The sequence below is a fragment of the Eumetopias jubatus genome, unplaced genomic scaffold (assembly GCF_037043125.1).
Source record: "Eumetopias jubatus isolate StellerSeaLion01/CBP00866 unplaced genomic scaffold, mEumJub1_p1.0 scaffold_17, whole genome shotgun sequence".
NCBI classification, from domain to species: Eukaryota; Metazoa; Chordata; class Mammalia; order Carnivora; family Otariidae; genus Eumetopias; species Eumetopias jubatus.
In genome coordinates, this window is record NW_028274823.1 from 81,554,729 (window position 1) to 81,576,571 (window position 21,843).

Below are 21,843 nucleotides of genomic sequence, written 5' to 3' on the forward strand. Positions count from 1 at the left end.
ATCCTACATGGCTCTCCTTTCAACCTAACTCTAACACTTCTCCCATCAACTGGTAAAGTCTATGGTTCCTCCCCCTAGAACTTGGGCACACCTCTGTGACTGCCTGAATCAAGAGAGTACAGCAGAAGTGACATTAAGTGACTTCTAAGACTAGATCATAAAAATGTCATGCACTTCCACCTTGGACTCTGGAGTTTCACTCTTGGCACCAAGCTGACAAACACAATAGGATAAAGCAGGAACTAACCCAAATGGAAAAACTTGGAAAGGCCAAGTAGAAGGGTGCTGGCCAACAGCCAGGATGAAGACCCAGATAACAGCCAGCATCTACCAGACATGTGAGTGAAAACACCTGTAGATGATTCAGCCCCCAATTTGCCAACTCATTTCTAGTCACTGAGTCTTTCCACCTAATGCTCCAGATATTGTGGAGCAGAGAAAAGCCATCTCCACCATGCCGCATCTGAAACTGTGAGTATTAAAATAAATAAATGCTCTAGGTCATATATATGTGTAGTGGTGGTTTGTTATGCATAAATATTAGCTGGAACACAAAGATAATGAATTTGACAACAGATTAGTAGTAATTATCTAATCTGAAGAACAGAAAAAAGAAACTGAAAAAATGAACAGCTCATCAGTGTGACCTGTGGAACAATACAAAGTACTTTATCACATACGTTACTGGAGTCTCAGAAGGACAGGTGAAAGACAATGGACCCTGAGTGGCTCAGTTGGGTAAGCATCCAACTCTTGGTCTCAGCTCAGGTCATGATCTCAGGGTTGTGAGGTCAAACCCCACTTCGGGCTCTGCACTCAGTGCAAAGTCTGCCTGAAGATTCTCTCTCTGTCTCCTTCTCCCTTTGCCTCCCCCCCGCACACTCTCTCTCTCAAATAAATAAATAAATAAATTTTCAAAAAATTATCAACAAAAAAATGAGAAAATTTGTTGCCACCAGACTTGCACCTTAGGCTGAAGGGAACTGATGGAAATAAATACAAAAGAACATTTTTTCCTTCCCTTTCTCAGAAAGACAACTGTTTAAAGCAAATAACACTATATTCTGGGATTTAATACATATGTAGATATAAAATATATGACAATAATCATATAAAAGAAATGGAGGAATATAGAATTTTACTTTTATAAGGTTCTTACATTTTAATGCTCACAATATTAACTCTAGGAGGACTATAATAAGAATGCATTTTCTAATCCTTACTGCACAACCTCTAAAATATATATATATATATTTAGGTACAGCTAAAAAGTCAATAGAATTAAAATGGAATATCTAAAATTATTCTATTAACCCCAAACAGGACAGGAAAAGAGGAATGAGAGAGAAGAATGAATGAATGAACAAAGGAATATTGGACAACTAAACACAAACAGAAAAATGGTAAACAAAGCATTTCAGTAATTATACTAAATGTAAATGGACTAAATGCTCCAACTAAGAAAGTCAGTGATTATAAAGCAACTTTAAATTTGATCTTACTTACAATTTTATGATATATAGTATATATTATGTCTACATATACTTGCTATACAAACTGAAGCACTCTACAGGCAAAGTAATGCATAATGCTGAATTGTGAAGATGCAAGATTACATAAGTCAAATGCAAAACTCAACCTAGCTGCTCTACACACTTATACCATACTACTAAACTTGTTCCAAAAGAGGGGGAAAAAGAACCTGGTTGCAAGATAAATGTTCTTTATAGGCCTCAGATATTCTGTTATTACTTTGGTGAAGTTACTGTGATGGTCCAGGTCTGATCCTCTACCTTTTGGGTGAGCCCTGATCCTGTCGGCATATTGAATAGTACTATTTTTCAGGAACAAATTCAAACTCATGTCATATGACTGATACATAAATATCATAAAGACCATAACAGCAATGTATTAATATCCTTGAAAAGTCCAACTGCCACAGGAACTAAATTATCCACATCTTTATGACAAGTTCAATATCTTGCCATAAGCAGACCCACTGAAAAGTGAAAGTATAATGCTGCTGAATAAATGTGGAATCAAATAAAAGAAGCTAGTTAAAGCAATTTCTAACAAAGACATTCTGATGTCTCCATCTTTACAACAGGAATTGTCTTGCCAAAAATATCTAAAGTTCATTGGCTAAAGCTTCCTTTCCCTTGGCCATGTTTTTTCCATGTTTCAACAGCTAACTCATCGATCCATTGAAGGGCTTTATGTAGACTAAATCTATTTTAGCCAATTAAATTCAAGTCTTACTGTAAAGCCTGAGAGTCATTCTCTTTCTTGAAGGTGAACTGGTATATCTCTGCTTGGTGCCAATACATACTGATGCTAAAGTTTATATTATTCGAGCATTAGATCATTTTCAAATGCTTGGAGAACTGATAAAAATTCATCTTACAAATATTTATTGAGTGCCTCCTCTGTGACAAGTATTACTGTATTTACAGGGTAGTACTGACAACCACAATCATAGTAACAAATGCTCCTAGCAGTTTAAAAGAAACCCAGAAGCAAACCCTCTTTAAGGTATCCCGTTCAGAAAAGACCCGAGGAACACTGGACAGTCCCTACTAATCCAAAAATAGGTAAAAAAGAAAAAAATTCGTATCTGAAAAGAAAAAAACAAAGTAACTATTTATTTGCTACATTTTCCTGTAGCTAACTCACTAATTGGCACATTTACCTCTGCTGTATTCATGTTAAATTAAAATTTCCTCTTAGAACTCTAATACACCTATAGCTGCCACTGCTACTACTAAAACATGAAATTGGGTTGTTGTTTCTCTTTCTAACACGTAAGTCATCTCTGCCTTAATCCCATTAACACAGGCAAGCTCCAAACATTCTAAGCCTTAACTATTTTCTCCTAGTCATCTTCAGGTTGTCAAAATCAGTTATACATAGAAGTAAAGTATCCTGTTAAAAATGCACTCTTAACACTTGCCTGCACAGTACTGCCTTTTCCTGTATTACCCCAAGTTAAACAGAAAAGCAAAACTAAGAGTTTTATATTAAAGTCTGATCAAAGATAATGAATGATCCTCAGTAGGAAAGAAAATATACTCTCTCAAGAGGGGAATAAAACTAGAGGGAAAAGAAACAGCAGAGGAAGTGAACTATAACCCACTGAAAAAAAATTCAGAAAGCTGTTATTATGAATAAAAAATCACCAAGCATTTCTCCAAAGAAGTCGTATCATTTTGCACTTTTACCAACATGGATTAGATAGAGTTCCAGTTGATCACATCCTTGCCATCCCGTTATTAGCCCTTTAAGTTTTAGCCATCCCAGTAAAATATGAAACAGTGCCTCATTATCTTTTAATTTTCATTTCCCTGATGATTTATTCTGAATATATTTTAATATGCTTACTTATCATTTAAGTATTTTCTTTTGTAAAGTTGCCGTTCGAATTTTTTGTCCTTTTCTTTATGGGGTTGTCCTCTTTATGAATTTGTAAAATTCTCTTTATATTGCGTTGAGTTCAAGTACTTTGTCAGATATATGCATTGTGAGTATTTCTCCCAAACTTGCTGTTTTTTTATTTTATTAATGGTGTCTTTCAAATAACAGAAGCTTTTAATGCTGATCAAGTCCAACTAGTGGATTTTTTCTTACCTGGTTAACTTCCTATGTACTGTCTAAGAAATCTTTGACTAACTCAAAGGTCACAAAGATTTTCTTCTCTGTTTATATCTATTAGCTTTATAGTTCTACATTTTACTTTTATGCTTCTACCTACGATATCCATTTGTATGTAATATGAGATTTTTGTGTATTATGAGAAGTAGTCGAGGTTCCTTTTATTTTTCAAACTGACATTCTGTTTTCCAAAACCATTTGTTAATATGAGCATCCTGTCCCCAGTGAAATCTCTTGGCATCTTTGTCCAACAATGTATGTCTGAGTTTTCCTGTAATCCCCATTCTGTTCCATTATCCTAAATATATATATTTTTTTTTCTTTTCGTAATTATATTGTATGACCCAGCAATTCTTTTCATGGATATTTAACCAAAAGACATAAAAATATATGTCCACAAAAGTCAGGTGAAGGGATAAATAAATTCTATCATAACCATACAATGGAATACTACTTAGCAATAAAAAAGAAACAAGTTACAGATGCAAGCAGCAACCAGGGTAATTATGCTAGGATTAAGAAACCAGACCAAAAAAAGTACATACTATGTAACTGCATTTATATAAAATATTAACACAGGCAAAACTTAACTACAGTTAAGATTTAGAAACTGCCTAGAACCAGGGTTGGGGGACTGACTGCAGAGGGGCATGAAGAAAACATTTACGGCAATAAATATGTTTTAAATCTTGACTATGGTGATGTTTATATGGATGTATATACATGTCAAAACTCACTGAACTGTACACTTAAAGTGAGTACATTTCACTGCATATAAATTATACCTCTATAAAGCTGATTTTAAAAGTATTCTGATTATAACTACCAATATGTAAAATGCAACCCACCTCAAAACATCTCAAATGTATTTTGCTTAATACCAGAGATAGCAATACAAGGAGTATGATAATGATCTTCAGGAATGAGAACTTTTTAGAACGAAAAGCAAAATGGCACTAAGAATAGCACTGTCCAATAGAACTTTCCCCAATGATGAAAATGTTCTGTACCTGTATTGTCCAGCACAGTAGCCACTAACCACACGTAGCTACGGAGCACCAGTGCAAATGAAAATGAATGAGTAAATTTATCTTAACTAATTTAAATTTAAACATAAATAGCTACATGTGGCTAATGGCTAACTGGATAGCACAAGTCTAAAATATAGAGATTTTTGAAAAAATCCAATAGACCACAATACATATGCCTTAGTAAGGTAGTAGAAATGGGTACAATCATGGAAGAGAGCATAAGACTGAAACAGGGACTTCACAACTGTTAAAATACCTACTGAAAAAGTATATTCAACCATATGCAGTTTTCTAACAAATTCCTGATATGCCTGATTAATTTTATCAGATTAATAAAATAAAGAAGAAAACTAAAATTCTGGACATACTTCTAACCAAAATGAGGAACAAGTTTGAGTGGAAATGCCAGGAAACAGGGAGAAAGTGTTCATATAATTTTAGAGTTCACGTCAGACAAGGAAGGAAATACTGGCATAGTTAGATATGATACAGATCAGTAAAACGGATTTCAAAAGCTTCATTTAAATAACAGGCTATGAATTCATAACTCAAAATCTACAAGGAAAGACTGCAGAGAGACTTTAAAAACTAAAACTCTGTATAAACAATCACAAATGATACTAGTTTAAAAAAGACAAATGGACAGAAATTATCTTAGAAAACCAATCAATACAGGTGCAGAGAATTTACTCAGAATGCTCAGATTTAAAACGTTTACAAGCAGGAAAAAAAAAAGGGAAATAATCCTAGATGAATACAAAAGAGCATATATAAAGGAACATAAAAATGGTAAAGACAAAAAAGAAAAGGCTTGGAGTGAGGAAAATGTTTGGATCAAAAAAGAACATGAAATAAGGTAGAAGTCGGGAGCCTGGGTGGCTCAGTTGGTTAAGCGACTGCCTTCAGCTCAGGCCACGCTCCTGGAGTCCTGGGATCGAGTCCCACATCAGGCTCCCTGCTCAGCAGGGAGTCTGCTTCTCCCTCTGACCCTCTTCCCTCTCATGCTCTGTATCTCTCATTCTCTCTCTCAAATAAATAAATAAAATCTTTAAAAAAAAAATAAATAAATAAGGTAGAAGTCCACAGGCTAGACAGCCCTATGACACCAGAGCCAGAGAACGAGCAGAGCCAGAGAACGAGCAGAACTCCTTAAAAAAAAAAAAAAAAAAAAAAAAAAAGGTTTAGCAGCCACTAAATTCCCTTTCACTTCCATCGTCTCTGTCCAAAAGAATGTTGCTCTGATTCAGTAACTCAAGAGTAGTGGGTGGATGCATGACATTTTTCTCGATTAAATGCATTTTCAATTTGCTATTAAAGCAAGGTTATTTCTTAAAGAATATTCCTTAACAAACAACTATCAACAACAAAATCTTTGACATTCCATGATTATACATATTAGTAAAGCAGACAGTTAGCAATCAATAATTTGAAACAGAGATAATCCATCAAGCTCTTTCTAACAGCTTCACCTGAATCTTGCAGTCATAAAATTCAAAAGACCAGCAAGGTGGGGCATTATAAAACTGTATGAAGAAAGAATACCACAAACTTCTTTATTTTTCAAAGAGTTCGTAAAAATCATTAAGAAATTTTTTAAATAAGTTGAAGACAGGGTCAGTACACATGTACAAACCAAAGGAAATAAATATGACCAATAAATCACAAAGTTGCTTAATCTTACAATTAAAGAAATACAATAAAAACTCAAATTACCAACAAATTGCAAAACTTTAAGTTTGATAATACTCAGTTTGCCAAGATTGTGAAGGGAGAAAGACGCTCTCATTACATGTTGGTGAGAATACAAAATGATACTGTTTTTGCAGGCAGAAGTTTAATCCCTGCACCCACTGGTCTCAGGAACTCCACTGCCCCACTGCTAAGAATCTACCTTCAATAAATACTTGCAAAAGGACACCAAGGTACATGTGTGAAAATGTTTATTAGAGGGCTGTTTTCAATAGTAATAAACAAGAAATAACCTAAATGTGCATCAGAGGTGACTGTTTATTATGGAATGATCATAAAAATGGAATAAAAGCCAGTAACAATATCAGTTCCATCTCCATGCCAGTATGGAAAATTCCTAAGTATGTTAAATGAAAAAAAAAAAAAAGCAAGATGCAGAAGAGTAGGCAGTATGTTCCCATCTATTTTTCTTAAAAAGGGGATATAAGATGAAAACAATTTCTTAAAGAATACCTGGACGTTTTAATGGTAGGTATCCTTGGGAAGACAGTCTGAGGACAGGACGTGTAAAGTAAGAGAAATTTGCAGGAGGTATTAGTTAGTCTTCTTTAGGCTGCTCAGCATCCAAAACCATGCTAATATGGAGAGAATTTCAAGAGGTGAGAAGCAAATACTCTCTTCCCCATCTTTCTCATCATGTGTGCAAGCCTAAGACCAACTGGGTCCTCCCACTCTGGACACTGAATCCTAGGTGGTCAAGGCAAGGTGCAGAGGAGGAGTCAGATCACTGAAAGAGCACTCCAGAAGAGCTGAAAGCCTATGAGCACAGTCACCAACACCCAGTCATGGCAGCAGCACTTGGGACAGTAAGTGTCCAAGCAGAGACTGCCCTATTGTAACCTCTTGACCATGCCCTGCTTCCCTCAGCTTCTGCAAAATTTCCAAGCCTGGTTCTCTAGCTATGAGCTATCTAATATTTTTCAATAATTCTTTTCTGCTTAAGTTAATTAGAGCTACTTTCTGTCATGTGCAACCAAGAACCCTGACTCTGTTCTTTTACGTATTTTCCTATAGTTGTTCTATTTTGTTTTTTGGGTTTTTTGTTTTTTATTTTTGAGTGAGGGTTGGTAAAATACTTTTTGTGCTCCCTTTAATATGTGAACTTTACAATTTCTTATCTAGCACTTTGGGCAACAGTGAGACTGGCAGGAGAATAAACAAACTATTTAAAAGAAAATATCACAGCATTTTTAAAAAGGGGGGAGGGTAAGTTCTCTCAAAGAACTTGAATATTACTTAGGAAAACATTCACCATGGCTGCCCCTCCCACTTCCTTCTCTCTCCTCCCAAGGATTTCATGCCCACAATTGGCTCACTGCCTTATAAATTTGATACAATGGAAAAGCGGAAAAAAGCAAGAAAACAGCACTTTCCAAAGGGAAATGGGAAATGGGAAAATTTAACTGTAGATACTTGGAAAGTATACTAAAAACTTAGACAAGAGCAAAGAGGTAATACCCTCAAAATGTGGAAAATCTAGAATACAAATCTTTCTAAGACAAACTATACCTTACTTCAAAAAATTTCAGTATATAAAAATATAAATTCATTAAAGACAGCTGTGAGAATAAAGTCTTTAGTTTTTAGAAGTCTTTACTTTCCTCAAAGAATTCCTGTGAACTAGTCCTAAATCAGCTTGCCAAAGAGCATTTTTAAATTATCTTTGTCGAAAGAATATATAAACATATATTTCAAAAGATATAAAAAACTTGTAATACGAAATTAGTTGAGGGAAGATGGCAGAGTAGGAGTCACCAGGAATCCATCTCCCCACCTAAACAAAAATTGTACTGGCATAATCTGACTAGTGTAACTATTCTGGAACCCTGGAGTCTATTCAAAAGCTTGCAACTTCTAGGGGAAGGCTTAGACAGTAAATCACAGTTAATTTCAGTCAATTTCAACTCTTAGTATGGTAGCAGCTGCCCAGCCCCAGTCCCCCTCACCTCCCAGCAGGCAGCAATGCACATATTCCTAGCACAGCCTACACCAGCTTAGGGGACTTTGTCCTCTAAACACCAGAGATCTGGGTTCTGATCATTGACAGCTGCTTCTGATTACAGACCTGCAGACACAGAGGCAGGCCACCACTGCTGAAATCCCCACTGATGGAAAAGGCTTCCAGGGAGAGCCTTTTGTTTTTCCTTCATTTTCCCCCCTTTTTCCTCTTTTGGGAGCCAGGGATTTAAGACATGATATCCATACTTGATATCCAACTCTTTTGGGTAACTACCCAAAGGGATGCAACTGATCGATTTTATGGAGTATGTTTAATTTTGTAAGAAACCACCAACTGTCTTCCAAAGTGGCCATACCATTTTGCATGCTGTGGGTTTTTCATGTACTGCCATATGGTACAGTACCAGAGTTTTTGTATGCTACATACTGATTTCACCTATATGACAGTCTAGAAAAGTCAAAAGTATGGAGACAGTAAAAAAATCAGCAGTTGCCAGTGGCTAGGGGGGTGGGGGTGGGGTGGAGAGGGAGGAATAGGCAAAGTGCAGACTACTAGAGCAGTGAAACTACTCGGTATGTTACTATAATGGTGGATACATGTCATTAAAATTGGTCCAAGCCCATATGATATACAACACTAAGAGTGAACCCTAATAGAAATTATGGATTTTGCATAATAATGAAATGTCAGTACAGGTTCATCAATTACAACAAATATACCACTCTGGGAGAGGGTAATGATAATGAAGCAGACAATACATGTGTGAGGGCAGGGGGCATATGGGAAACTTCTGCACCTTCTACTGAATGTAGCTGTGAATGGAAAATAGCTCTAAAAACCAAAGTTGATTTAAAAAGAAAAAATCCATACCATAGCTAACATGATATGTGATGGAAAAAAACAAAAATTGTCCTCTAAAGTCAATAACAAAACAGGAAGTCTGTTTTTGCTACTTCTATCGAAAAAGGCATCCATATTGGAAAGGAAGAAATAAAATTATCTGTTTGCAGATGACATGTTCTTACATGTATGAAACCTTAAAGATTCTACAAAATAATCGTTAGAATAAACAAATTAGGCAAAGCAGCAGCATACAAAATTAACATGCAAAAATCAGTTGTACTCCTAAATACTAACAGTGAACAATCCAAAAAGAAAACTTCCATCCATGATAACACTGAAAAAGAGTATCTACAAAAGAACTTAATAAGGAGATGACATACAGAGAAAACTACAAAACACTGCTGAGAAAAATTAAAGACCTAAAAAAAATGGAAAGACATCCCACATTCATGAATTGGAAGACTTGATACTGTTAAAATTTCAAATTTACAGATTAATGCCATTCAAAAGTCCCCAAAACTTTTTTTTTCAGAAGTAGAAAATTCCATCCTAAAATTCATGTGGACTCTCAAAGAATCCTCAATGGCCAAAACAATCTTTTTTTTTTTTTAAAGATTTTTATTTTATTTGAGAGAAAGAATGAGAGAGAGAGAGAGCACATGAGAGGGGAGAAGGTCAGAGGGAGAAGCAGACTCCCCGCCGAGCAGGGAGCCCGATGCGGGACTCGATCCCGGGACTCCAGGATCATGACCTGAGCAGAAGGCAGTGGCTTAACCAACTGAGCCACCCAGGCGCCCTGGCCAAAACAATCTTGAAACAGAAGAACAAAGTTGTAAGACTCACAATTCCTGATTTCAAAATTTACCATAAAGTTACAAAGTGTGGTATTGGCATGAAGACAGACATTATATGCCAATGGACTCAAATAGCCCAGAAATAAACTCTTGTATATATGGTCTAATAATTTTTTGACAAGTGTGCCAAGACCATTCAATGAGGAAAGGATGGTCTTTTCAACAAATGGTACTGGGGAAAGTGGATATCCACATGTAAAAGCAGTAAGTTGGACCCTTATTTTATACCATATACAAAAATTACTCAAAATGGATTAATGATCTAAACAAAAAAGACCAAACACTATAAAAAGGAAACATTAAGAGAAAAGCTTTATAATACCAGTTTAGCAATGATTTCTTGGATGTGTCACCAAAGGTAGTCAACGAAAAATAGCTAAATTGGACTGCATCAAACTTTTAACTTTTTGTCCACCAAAGGACATTATCAACAAAGCAAAAAAGCAACCCACAGAATGGGAGAAAATATTTGCAAATCACATATCTGATGAGGGATTAATATCCAGAATATATAAAGAACTCCTAGAACTCAACAACAAAAACACAAACCATTAGACATTTCTCCAAAGAAAATATACAAATGGTCAATAAGCACATGAAAAGATGTTCAACATCACTAATCATTATGGAAATGCAAACTAAAACCACAATGAGGTATCACCTTACAACTGCCAAAATGTCTAGAATCCAAAAGACAAGAAACAAGTGTTGGTAAGGATGTGGAGAAAAAGGAATCCTTATGTACTGTTAGTGGGAATGTGAACTGGTGCAGCCACTGTGGAAAACAGTATGGAGGTTCCTCAAAAAATTAAAAGTAGACTGCCCTATGATCCAGTAATTTCACTACTAGGTATATCTAGCCAAGGAAAATGAAAACATTAATTCAAAATGATACATGCACCCCTATGTATAATGCAGCATTATTTACAATATCCAAATTATGGAGGCAGCCCGTATCCACTGATAGATGAATAAAGAGATGACTGAAACACACACAATGGAATATAACTCAGACATTAAAAAGGAATGAGATTTTGCCATTTGCAACATGGATGGACGTACAGAGTATTAAGCTAAGTGAGGTAAGTCAGTCAGAGAAAGACAAATACCATATGATTTCACTTATATGTAGAATCTGAAAAAACAAAACAAATTAATACACAAACAAAAAGTAGAAATAGACCCTAATACATACAAAGGGAAGCGGGTAGGGTTATGGAAATGGGTGACGGGGAGCAGGAGATACAAGTTTTAGTTATGGAATGAAAAAGTCATGGTGATGAAAGGTACAGCAGGGAATACAGTCATAGTATTCTATGGTGACAGATGGTAGTTACATTTGTAAGCATAACATAATGCATAGAGAGTCGTCCAATCACTATGTTATAAACCTGAAACTAACATAGCATGTGTGTCAACTATACTTCAATTAAAAAGAAAAAAGATCATGTGGCAAATATACACAAAATTGGAATCTCCAGAGACCAAAAATCTCTGGTCATTTTCCTGGTTTCTCTGGAACTTGCACTATACCGTCTAGACTCAAATTTAAAAGAGGAACAGAAGAAGGGAGGGATGGAAGGCCTCCTATTAGGTGGTCAAAAATCTAAGACTGAATCTACTAGATGCTTAAATAGGCCTTCCAAGAAGGGAGACCATAAGGCCTCAAATTTAGACTTTGGAAGTTGTCTCAAGATAATTATAGTCATTGTAACCCCATTGTAGGCTAAAAGTACCGATGTGTCCAATGTGCACATTTTAAACACCTCCATTTCTAAAATCCTCTTTTAACATTTCTTCATTTTTTAAAACACTGGGCCAGGGCACATGGGAGTGGCCAAGGGGCTAACATGGATTTCCTAGAACTCTGGTTCCCAGCAAATGAAGCAATTATCAGCTATCATACCCCAGAAGTAAAAAGAATGGGAAAATCTTGGGAAGATTCTAGCTAAAATAAGGGTTCTTTATGCTTCACCCTCTTCCTCCTGCTTTTGCGGAAGGGGCTTTGCAGGAGAGGTCAGTTACCAAGGCTCAGAGAGAGGGGGAAGTTTCTCAGGTCTCTGCTTTTGGAGCTGACATGTGTGATTTCTCCAAGTTATGGTGGTTTAAAATAAAGACGGGGGGTGAAAAACCACAATGAGATACCACTTCACACCCATTAGGATGGCTCTACTAAAAAAAAAAAAAAAAAAAAAAAAGCTCAGAAAATAATGTTGACGAGGATGTGGAGAAACTGGAACATTTGTACTTGCTGGTGAGAATGAAAAATGATGCAGCTGTTGTGGGAAACAATATGGTAGTTCCTCAAAAAATTAAACACAGATTCACCATTTGACCCAGGCACTCCATTTCTGGGTGTATAACCAAATGAACTGAAAGCAGGGACATGCACAAACACTGGTACACCTATGTTCATATTAGCATTATTTACAACAGTCAAAAGGCAGAAGCAACCCAAGTGTTCATCCAGAGATGAATAAGCAGAATGTGGTATATACGAATAATGGAAGAAAATGTGGCCTGCACAGGCCACAACATGAGCGCACCTTGAAGACATTATGCTAAGTGAAGTCACATGTTATGCTAAGTCAGTCACAAAAAGGCAAACATTGCCAGGACTCCACTTATATAAGGTGCCCAGAATAGTTACATACATAGAGAGAGAAAGTAGAACAGTGGTTGCCAAGAGCTCAGAGTAGGGAGAATGGGGAGCTACTATTTAATAGGTATGTTTCAGTGTGGTAGGATGAAAAAAGTTTGAGACATGGATGGTGATGACAGTTGCACAATGTGAATGTACCTAATGCCACTGAAGTATACACTCAGAAATGGTTAAAATGGTAAATTTCAGGGGCACCTGGGTGGCTCAGCTGGTTAAGTGTCTGACTCTTGATTTCAGCTCAAGTCACAATCTCAGGGTTGTTAGATCGAGCCCTGCATTAGACTCCATGTTGGGCATGGAGCCTGCTTAAGATTCTCCCTCTGCTCCTCTCCCTGCCCCCTCCACTGTCTCCAATATTGTGGAAACCGATCAAGAAAATCAGTCATTTAAAGTAAAATTTACTGTATATATTTTATATGTATGTATATATATACACACATATATATAATTTTACCACAATAAAAAATTATTCATCTGTAGCTCTATTCATCCTCAAACCCACATTCCTGCTTCTTCCCCAAAAGTAACCATCCTCAAATACTTGTACTCTTTTTCCTGGTATTTAATTCAGCATTTCTACAATACATACATAACACTGCCTCTTGTAGATTTATCAATTACCTACATATCTGCTGCCACCGTAGCACCCCCACATTTTACTTCTCTTAATCCCAACCTTCAATGGCAATATGACAATTCTGGGTTAAGCCACCTAATAGATGTTAATATTTGCTTCCTATTCTAATTCACCTGTTTTTCTAAGAATCTATTATTTTCCCCAAACATTTCAATATCCACCTATGAGATCTACTCCCCCCCCCCCCCTCCCGAAGCCCTCTGTCCTCCTGCTGCAATGAGAACCGGCTGCTTTTCAGCTTGTGGCACAGTTGTCATCCCTAGACTCTGCTTTGGTGCTTCTGAGCTGGATCCTCTGTTTACCAAAGCCCCTTTCTTTTCTTTCATGGTTTATCCTCTTTGTTAGGGCACACAGTCTAGTAATTTCCTAAGAAATGTTGAATGGATACATATTTTTTTGTTGTCCTTGAAGGTCTTTCTTTCCTCTTCTTCCACTTGACTGATGGTTTGGCTGGATACAGAACTCTAGGCTGAACGCAGAACTTGTAAAACACTGTTCCTCCATCTTCCATCTTTAATTCTTAGATGCTGAGAAGTTAGATGTCGTTTATATTCTTAATCCCGCCTAAGTGATCCCGAAAGCTTTTGAGACATTCTCATTACTTCTGGTGTTCTTAAAGAAATTTCATAATAACTGCCTGGCATTGGCCTGTTTTCATTCCTTGTGCTTGGCACTATATAGCTCTCTTCAATCTGGAAACTCAGATCCTAAATAAATTTTCTGAAATATGCCTATATAGGGTATATACCTCTGGTGTATATATGTATGTGGTAAAACATTTCGTCCTCTGACAGATATGGCTACTAAGAAAATCAGCTTTGGAATCTGACAGACTGGACTCGACCCTCAGCTCACTACTTCCCAGCTGCAGCACTTGGGGAAGTTACCTTCTTTTCAACCATATATGAAATGGGGACAGGTTAACTGTAGAGATCTTTAATAAAATGACACATGTAAACTGCTTATACAGCAGCAACACATGTATGTAAATAAATGTACAAATGTTACCATTATTAAAATATCAAAAACTAGATTGGTGCAGATACTATAAACACTGTCAAATCCATCAAGGCTTTGCTATTTAAGGAAATAAGACTAACAAAAGAAGTGGGAGGCAACCAAAGGGTATAGGGTTTTCTTTTGGGGTGATAATAATGTTTTGGGACTTGAGAGAGGTGGTGGTTACAAAATATTGGGAAGGTACTAAATGTCACTGAATTGTTCACTTTAAAATGACTCATCTGGGGCTCCTGGGTGGCTCAGATGGTTAAGTGTCTGCCTTCCGTTCAGGTCATGATCCCAGAGTCCTGGGATCGAGCCCCACATTGGGCTCCTGGCTCAGCGTGGAGCCCGCTTCTCCCTCTCCCTCTGCCTCTCCCCCTGCTCATGGTCTCTCGCTCTCTCTATTTCTGTGTCTGAAATGAATAAAATCTTTAAAAAATAAATAAAATAAAATGACTAATGTTATATAATTTTTGCCTCAATAAAGAAAAAAAAGGAAGCAGGAAAAAGAAAGGCAGTATGAAGGAAGAAGTCAAAAGTTGTTGAAAAGGGGGAATGGGATTGATACTCTTTCCTCTAAGTTACTGTGAAACTTTCCTCTACGTACTCTCTTTTTAATTCTTTGAACTGAATAGACAATAAGGACAATGTTGGGAAGACAAACGCTTCTTTTTTTATCGAATATCAACACATAAATAAGGTTGACTGAGAGATCGACATAGAACTAAGAGATGAATATTTGAAGTTTCTTTGGGAAGAAAATGTATAAAACAGGAAAACTGGAGAATATATATATATATATATACATATGAATAAAAAAGTTGATAGTAGAGAAGACAATGGATTGTCTTTTTTTTTTTAATCACTATATATCAGAACACTTAGCTGTAAGCATTTCCTTACACCAAATATGGGAATCTACCCTCATCTAAAATCTTTTCAATAAAAGGGGAAGTAAATTACTTCCCACTGATTTCAGACTAGGGGGAAATACTGTTATATGCATCTTTTCTCATTTTCAACATTTCCCAAAAGAAACACTGTTTAGAGAGATGTTATTTAATACAGTACAAAAGAAAAGAGAAGGGGGAAGGAAGGCAGCGGAAGAGAAAGGAAAAAAGGAAAAGGAAAGCAGCATATTCGAATTTCACTCCTAGGAGATTTACAAGGCATAGTAGTGCATTAAAAGTTCTGCAGTAAGAAAGCCAGTTCACCTCTATTAAACCTACGTTTGTCTGATTTATTAAGTACAGAACAGTTCTTAAGCTATGTCTGTTAAACACATAATGCATCATTTTGTTAAAGACTGCTTAGATTTATACCAGATAACATATAAATTAGGGTAACTTCAATATTAGCCCAAGGGGTAAGATTACCACACATATCCAAGAATAATCAATTATCTGAATAAAACATTGTTTCAAATTACCAGCTGGCCAGAGCAAGAGTTTAGAGGCAGTAAAGGAGGAGGGGGAGAGAGGTGGGAAGAAGCGGAAAAGAAGAAGAAAAACAACCTGGGAAGAGTTAGCTCTTGGACTTCCCTTGCTGAGGTGTCCTTGTCCTGCCCGGTCAATTCTGATTATTCAACCAAACGTCTGCGGTTAAGATAGTAAAAAATTCCAGCTTGGTTGACTTCTCCCCCACTTTTTATTTTACATTAATTCCTAATCCTAGGAGGAGACCTCAAAAGGAGAAGTTAAATATTTGTCACTTGAGTACCTCTAGTATAAAATTTCACGTTGCCATAACAACCCATATCCCAAAACAGTTAAATACTACATAATTTAAGCATAAAGGCATTTGCAATTTCAGTTTCTTTTACTCAGAGGAAAGATGTACAACACCAACAAAATCTGAACTTGGCACAGGATTTCTTGTTTGGGGGAAAATCATAGAAAAAAACACGGATTTAGAGAAGAAAAGATAATTTTAAATATTCTTTAGATATCCCAATAGGGCAAAGGAAAATCCAAATGGAAATACATTTCAGAGAAAACTTGTAAGAAAATAAAGACACACTTTCAGGAATCACTACTGATTAATTACGACTGTCTCCAATATTGTGGGAACCAATCACGGAAATCAATCATTTAGGTACGAGAGAGACAGCCAATCCCTTGGAGAGGTTAATCCTCACAGGCAAAGCTACAGCTAACTTCCCGGTCACTGTTCGTCCTTTTTCTCATAAAAGCAGCGGAGTGGAGTTAGCAACTGCAGCAAACAAAAGCCTCCCTAAGCCTTGTATCTTCCCAGTCAAAAAATGGGGGAGGGCAAGACCAACCAAGCACCACACAGCTATTCTTCATTATTTACATGCTACTACCATTGCCATTACCATAGGGGTGACAAGATCAGTTGGCTAAAGCAACTGTTGGCTAAATAACCAACCATACACGTAAATCTCTTTTAAGGAATAGCAGATTTGAAAAAGACAAAAGCTAGATAAAATAAACTAGATACACTAAAGCAGATAAAATAAACTTCAACCTTGGTTACTGATTACAAATTAAATGTGTGAATCTTAATTCAGTGGCATAAAGGTGGGAGTTACAAAGTCAGAAGATAAAAGATCAAAACACTCGCAGCACAGTGTTTTCTTGGTGAAATTATTACAATCTAAGGTCTGAAAATGAAATGTGTAGATCCAGAAACCAAACTTTATCAGTAACTTAAGATGATCAGTCAGCTTCAGTGACTTATTCACAGTCGGACGAGAGCAAAGAGAAGCAGCAATACAAAACTAGCACCCCAGGTAAACTTACCACAAGGAGGCCCTTACAGTGACCAGAAACCTGTCCTCTACCCAGAGTATTCATACTCTTTTTCCACATGAGTATTAATCTGATTTGGTTGAATTAGTACTTGGTTGAATACAGAATTATACAGTAGTAATATAAAACAGATCAACCTGAAGATATTTCATCTAGGTCACAAGGAGGCTCAATAAACACTCCTGCACTACAGGAGAGAAGACATGTCTGGTGACTGCACTGCTCATTTTCCAGATTCTCCATCTCTCTCAATGCAAAATTTACACCCGTCATTCTGTTTTCCATCACCCACTGCATTTTCTGTAGATGTGTATTATCACTGACTAAGCCGTATCAAGCTGTTGCTCTCATGGATCTGTGATGTTACATATCCTTCCAACTGTGTCCTGCCCAACCATGAGAAGACACATTTATTTCCCTATTTTCAAGTTCTTAAATAGTACTTCTGACAGCTCCATATATCTATAATTGTAATAGAAACTATAAAGAAGCAGTTTGGTTTCTCTGTATTTTTTGTAGATACTGATACTGATTTAATAATTCTGAACAGAATATAAACACTACAACAGTCCAACTGGACACAACTCAGTACTGCAAAATGTAAATATATACATCGGTTCAAGGCAAATTGCTAAAAGTTAACCACTTAGAAAAACAACTTATGGCTAAGCTCATATAAGGACACAGATAGGCTCATACTTAGACAACTATTATGAAAGGATTCTACATCTGCATAATGCTTTACAAAGTGCTCTCCCACTCATGATAATATTAATTCTCATCAAATATTTAAATTCAAAGTCTCCAAGAAAGAGATTTCTATAAGAGGATAAAGGAAATAATCCAAAATTTTAAACTTTAAAAGCCATTAAATTTTCTACTGATGTTTATAGTTAATTTTTCATACATATATATTTTTGCTTTGAAATGAGAAAATATATTAAGACTATACAACAGACACAAATTCCTTCTCTCATAAAATATATCATGCACTCTTAGGTTATATACATGTATTAAAATTATTTAAATCAGCCTTGAGAAATACAGTTTTGAGCTGAATAATAATTACACTTAGAAAATTATGCAAGTTTATAAAAGAGACAAAGTCAGGCTTTGGTTTGCCCAGTGATTTCTGTCCAGATCCTGGGGTACCAAATACCTCTTCAAATGCTTAGTATACTTATGCCCCATTATAAACTGTTCTATGTAAAAAATAGATGGTTATCAGTTATCTCTACCTTTGGATGAATAAATTTAAGTGAATGAATCCACTTGAGGATCTAAACCTAATCCCCAATTGTGAAATAAAAGACAAAAACCATAGTGTAACGGAATCCGGGAATTAACTTGGTAAGAAGCATTAAAAGGAGTCCATGATATCCTATCACATACACCTGATCATGTCAAAGGTTATTTCTTATCAAATGAGTTGTATCCCACTGAGGTCCATTAAACAAACAAAAAGCAGTTATAGAGCACCAACATAATAAAAATAAAGTTTACATCACAAAGCACATCATTTTCTAAGATTTAGAAGTCTTCTCTAAATGAAAATACAGCATGAATACATCAATATTTGAAACAGAAGATTAAGAGTTCTTACCTTACTACATCATCAATATTGTTCCTGTATACGCCTTCAAGTCTTTCTGCAGGAAACCCCATAGCAATAATGTTGGGATAAATATCTGAGTACTTAAGTTAAGGAAATATCTGAAATATACAACAATGCAAACTACATGTATGTGTTGTAAAACATCAGCTGATTATAAAAATTACTATACCTATGCTAGTAAAAGGTTGTCAAATGTATTTTTTATAAACTATCATGTGTAATTAAGAAACACAGGTAAATACATTAATTCCAAAATAAGTCCTCAAAATAATTATACGGCAAAATAATTTTCAAATCTCTCTACCTATTACATTAAAAGGGCCCTTAAGGAAAAAAGTAGCTTCCACGTTTACAGTATTTAGGCATGTATACATGAAAGACAAAAACCACAGACTTTATAAATCAGAACTGAAGTTACCCTGGGACAAAAACCAAGTATCAAAATAAAAACAAAAACAGCTCCACAACTTCTCATTTCTCATGGTTACAAAAGGCACCACAGCACAGAGAAAAGTAGATAACAATCAACAGTTAGGAAGCCAGATTTAAGACCTGGCTATGCCTCCATCCAGTTGTATAATTTGGACACGTGACTTAACCTTTTCAGGCTTCAATTTCCTATTCCACACAATTAGGCTGAGGCAACCACCGTGATCTCTTCCAAGTCCTTGGTATTTGTGACTTGGTAATACTGAACTTAGGTAGAAACTTATTCTCATTTACCATCAAGGTGGTCAACATATAGCATGCCATTCTATTCACTTATGTTACACACTATAGTTGGCATAAAAACAAACTTCTGTGCTCCAGAAGAATCTGTACCAAACTAAAAAAAAAAAAAAAAAAAACAACACAAGAAAACCACAAAAAAACCACCAACCAATCTACATTTCTATGCATTTGTCGACCATGGCAGTGCTCATTTCTTCTTAAGCGCCATTATTCCTTTCTCTAATCTCATGATTTTTCTGACATGGACCTTCCAAAAACAGCCAAGCTAATCTGCCTCAAGCCTCCCTTCAACACCATCCCTGAAGTTCTCTGCCTGCGTACTCCTGGACACCATTTGTTCTTCAAGTACAATCCAAAATTCCCCATATCCAGTGCCTTTTTCTAGATCTTTTTTCTTCACTTTCTGCTGCTTTCACATTACTGAGTTGATTTCAGTATTATTTTCAATCCAAAAATAATTATCAAGTTACTAAAAGCTTTTATTTTAGAATTATTTTTTTAAAATGGTTTTATCCATAGTTTTACCACACACTGATTGGACAGACCTAAAAATATTTTAAGGAAAAAAAAAAAAACCACAGGGATGCCTGGGTGGCTCAGTCTTAACAAACTGCCTTGGCCTTTGGTTCAAGTCATGATCCCAGGGTCCTGGGATTGAGCCCCGTGTCAGGCTCCCTGCTCAGTGGGGAGTCTGCTTCTCCTTCTCCCTCTGCCCTGCTCATGCTCTTTCTCTCTCTCAGTCTTGATCTCTCTCTAATAAAATTTAAAAAATAAAAACATCTAATAAAAAAAATAGACCACACACAACAGCATATACAGTATGCTGCTACCTTTTGTATAAAAAATATTTTCTTTTTGGATAAAATAAATAACATTTACACATACATTTGCTTGAATTTGAACTTCTCAACACACGTGCATTTGCGCACACACACACATAAATGATAACTGAGAAACTAATAAAAATGTTTGCTAAATAGAGAAGGGGTGGCAAAGGGGAGAAACATACACTAAAAACAGCAACAAACAAATAAACCCAATTAATTATCAAATTGATAACCAGGAAATAGGGTTTATTTCCCTGGGGTTATGTGGACATTGCAGTTTACTGTACTTCTTGGTAGGAAGCACTCTAAGAACAAAAAGAACTACAAAGAGGGGCGCCTGGATGGCTCAGTTGGTTACACATCTACCTTCAGCTCAGGTCACAATCCCAGGGACCTGAGATCTAGCCCTGTACTGGGCTCCCCCCTGCTCAGCAGGGAAGTCTGCTTCTTCCCCTCCCCCTACTTGCGCTCTCCCTCACGCTCACTCACTCTTCCAAATAAATAAAATCTTTAAAAAAAAGAAAAAAGTACTACAAAGAAATTTTAAACTTCTGAGAGTTCATTTTTACTAATATCAGTATTGATATCCTCAAGCTTTTTTCTTTATATTGTAGAAAAAAAATAAAATTTTACCAATGATTTTAAGATTCATGATTACAGGTATAAAATCAAGAAATCAAGTAAAAACATTAATTAAAAATATCAATATGAACTCATGTTTATAAAAATCTATGTTCTCTAGGTCTTTTCACTGAAATGGCCTAAAAGCATATCAATCTTAGCAGCAAACAATCCCGGGATGGACCCAGATTTCATCTCTAATATGTAATACATTAAAAGGTACTTAACCCCTTAGAACAACAGTTGGTGCCAGGTCTGGGGCAGGAAGGTACAAGATGAGTCTGGGATATCTTTCTGTGCCAGAAGACAAGGAAGGTATTCAGAGATTAATGGTCTTTATCAGACAGATACAGGAGCTAAAATGAAGGACATCCCAGGGCCTAAAGTTGTTAACAATCTGAGTATCAAAGAAAAAATGTAAATGGTAGTAAATTAAAACACCCTAAATGAAATCAAAACCCTTGAGTCTATATAAAGACATTCAAAAGAAAAAAAGAACAAAATATTTTTCATTTATCACCTTTTGAAGTGGCTATTAGAATAGTTCTTTCTTTACTTTGAAAGTAGGTAAAGGGGGAAATTAAGTATTTAATGCTACTTTTCTGAAGGTTCTGTATTTCAGGGCAACCAAATAGCCCCATTTCATACAGTAAAGATCTACTTTACAGAAAAACAACAGTTAGGGATGCCTGGGTGGCTCAGTCGTTAAGCGTCTGCCTTTGGCTCAGGTCGTGATCCCGGGGTCCTGGGATCGAGTCCCACATCGGGCTCCTTGCTCGGTGAGGAGCCTGTTTCTCCCTCTCCCTCTACTGCTCCCCCTGCTTGTGCTCTCTCTCTCTCTCTCTCTCTCTGACAAATAAATAAATAAATAAATCTTAAAAAAAAAAAGAA

At 36.2% G+C, this 21,843-nt stretch overlaps 1 protein-coding gene across 4 annotated transcripts in view; it reads right to left on the bottom strand.

Annotated features, from left to right (window-relative positions):
• Positions 1-21,843, bottom strand: part of PTEN (phosphatase and tensin homolog) — a 100,523-nt gene that overhangs the window by 57,486 nt on the left and 21,194 nt on the right. For all 4 annotated transcript variants that reach the window (XR_015767089.1, XM_088019863.1, XM_088019864.1 and 1 more), the window contains exon 2: positions 18,761-18,845. Coding sequence is in view for 3 of the 4 variants with exons in the window: in XM_088019863.1 (XP_087875989.1) it covers positions 18,761-18,845 (85 nt within the window). In the remaining variant the exon portion in view is untranslated. The remainder of the gene's footprint in view (positions 1-18,760; positions 18,846-21,843) is intronic.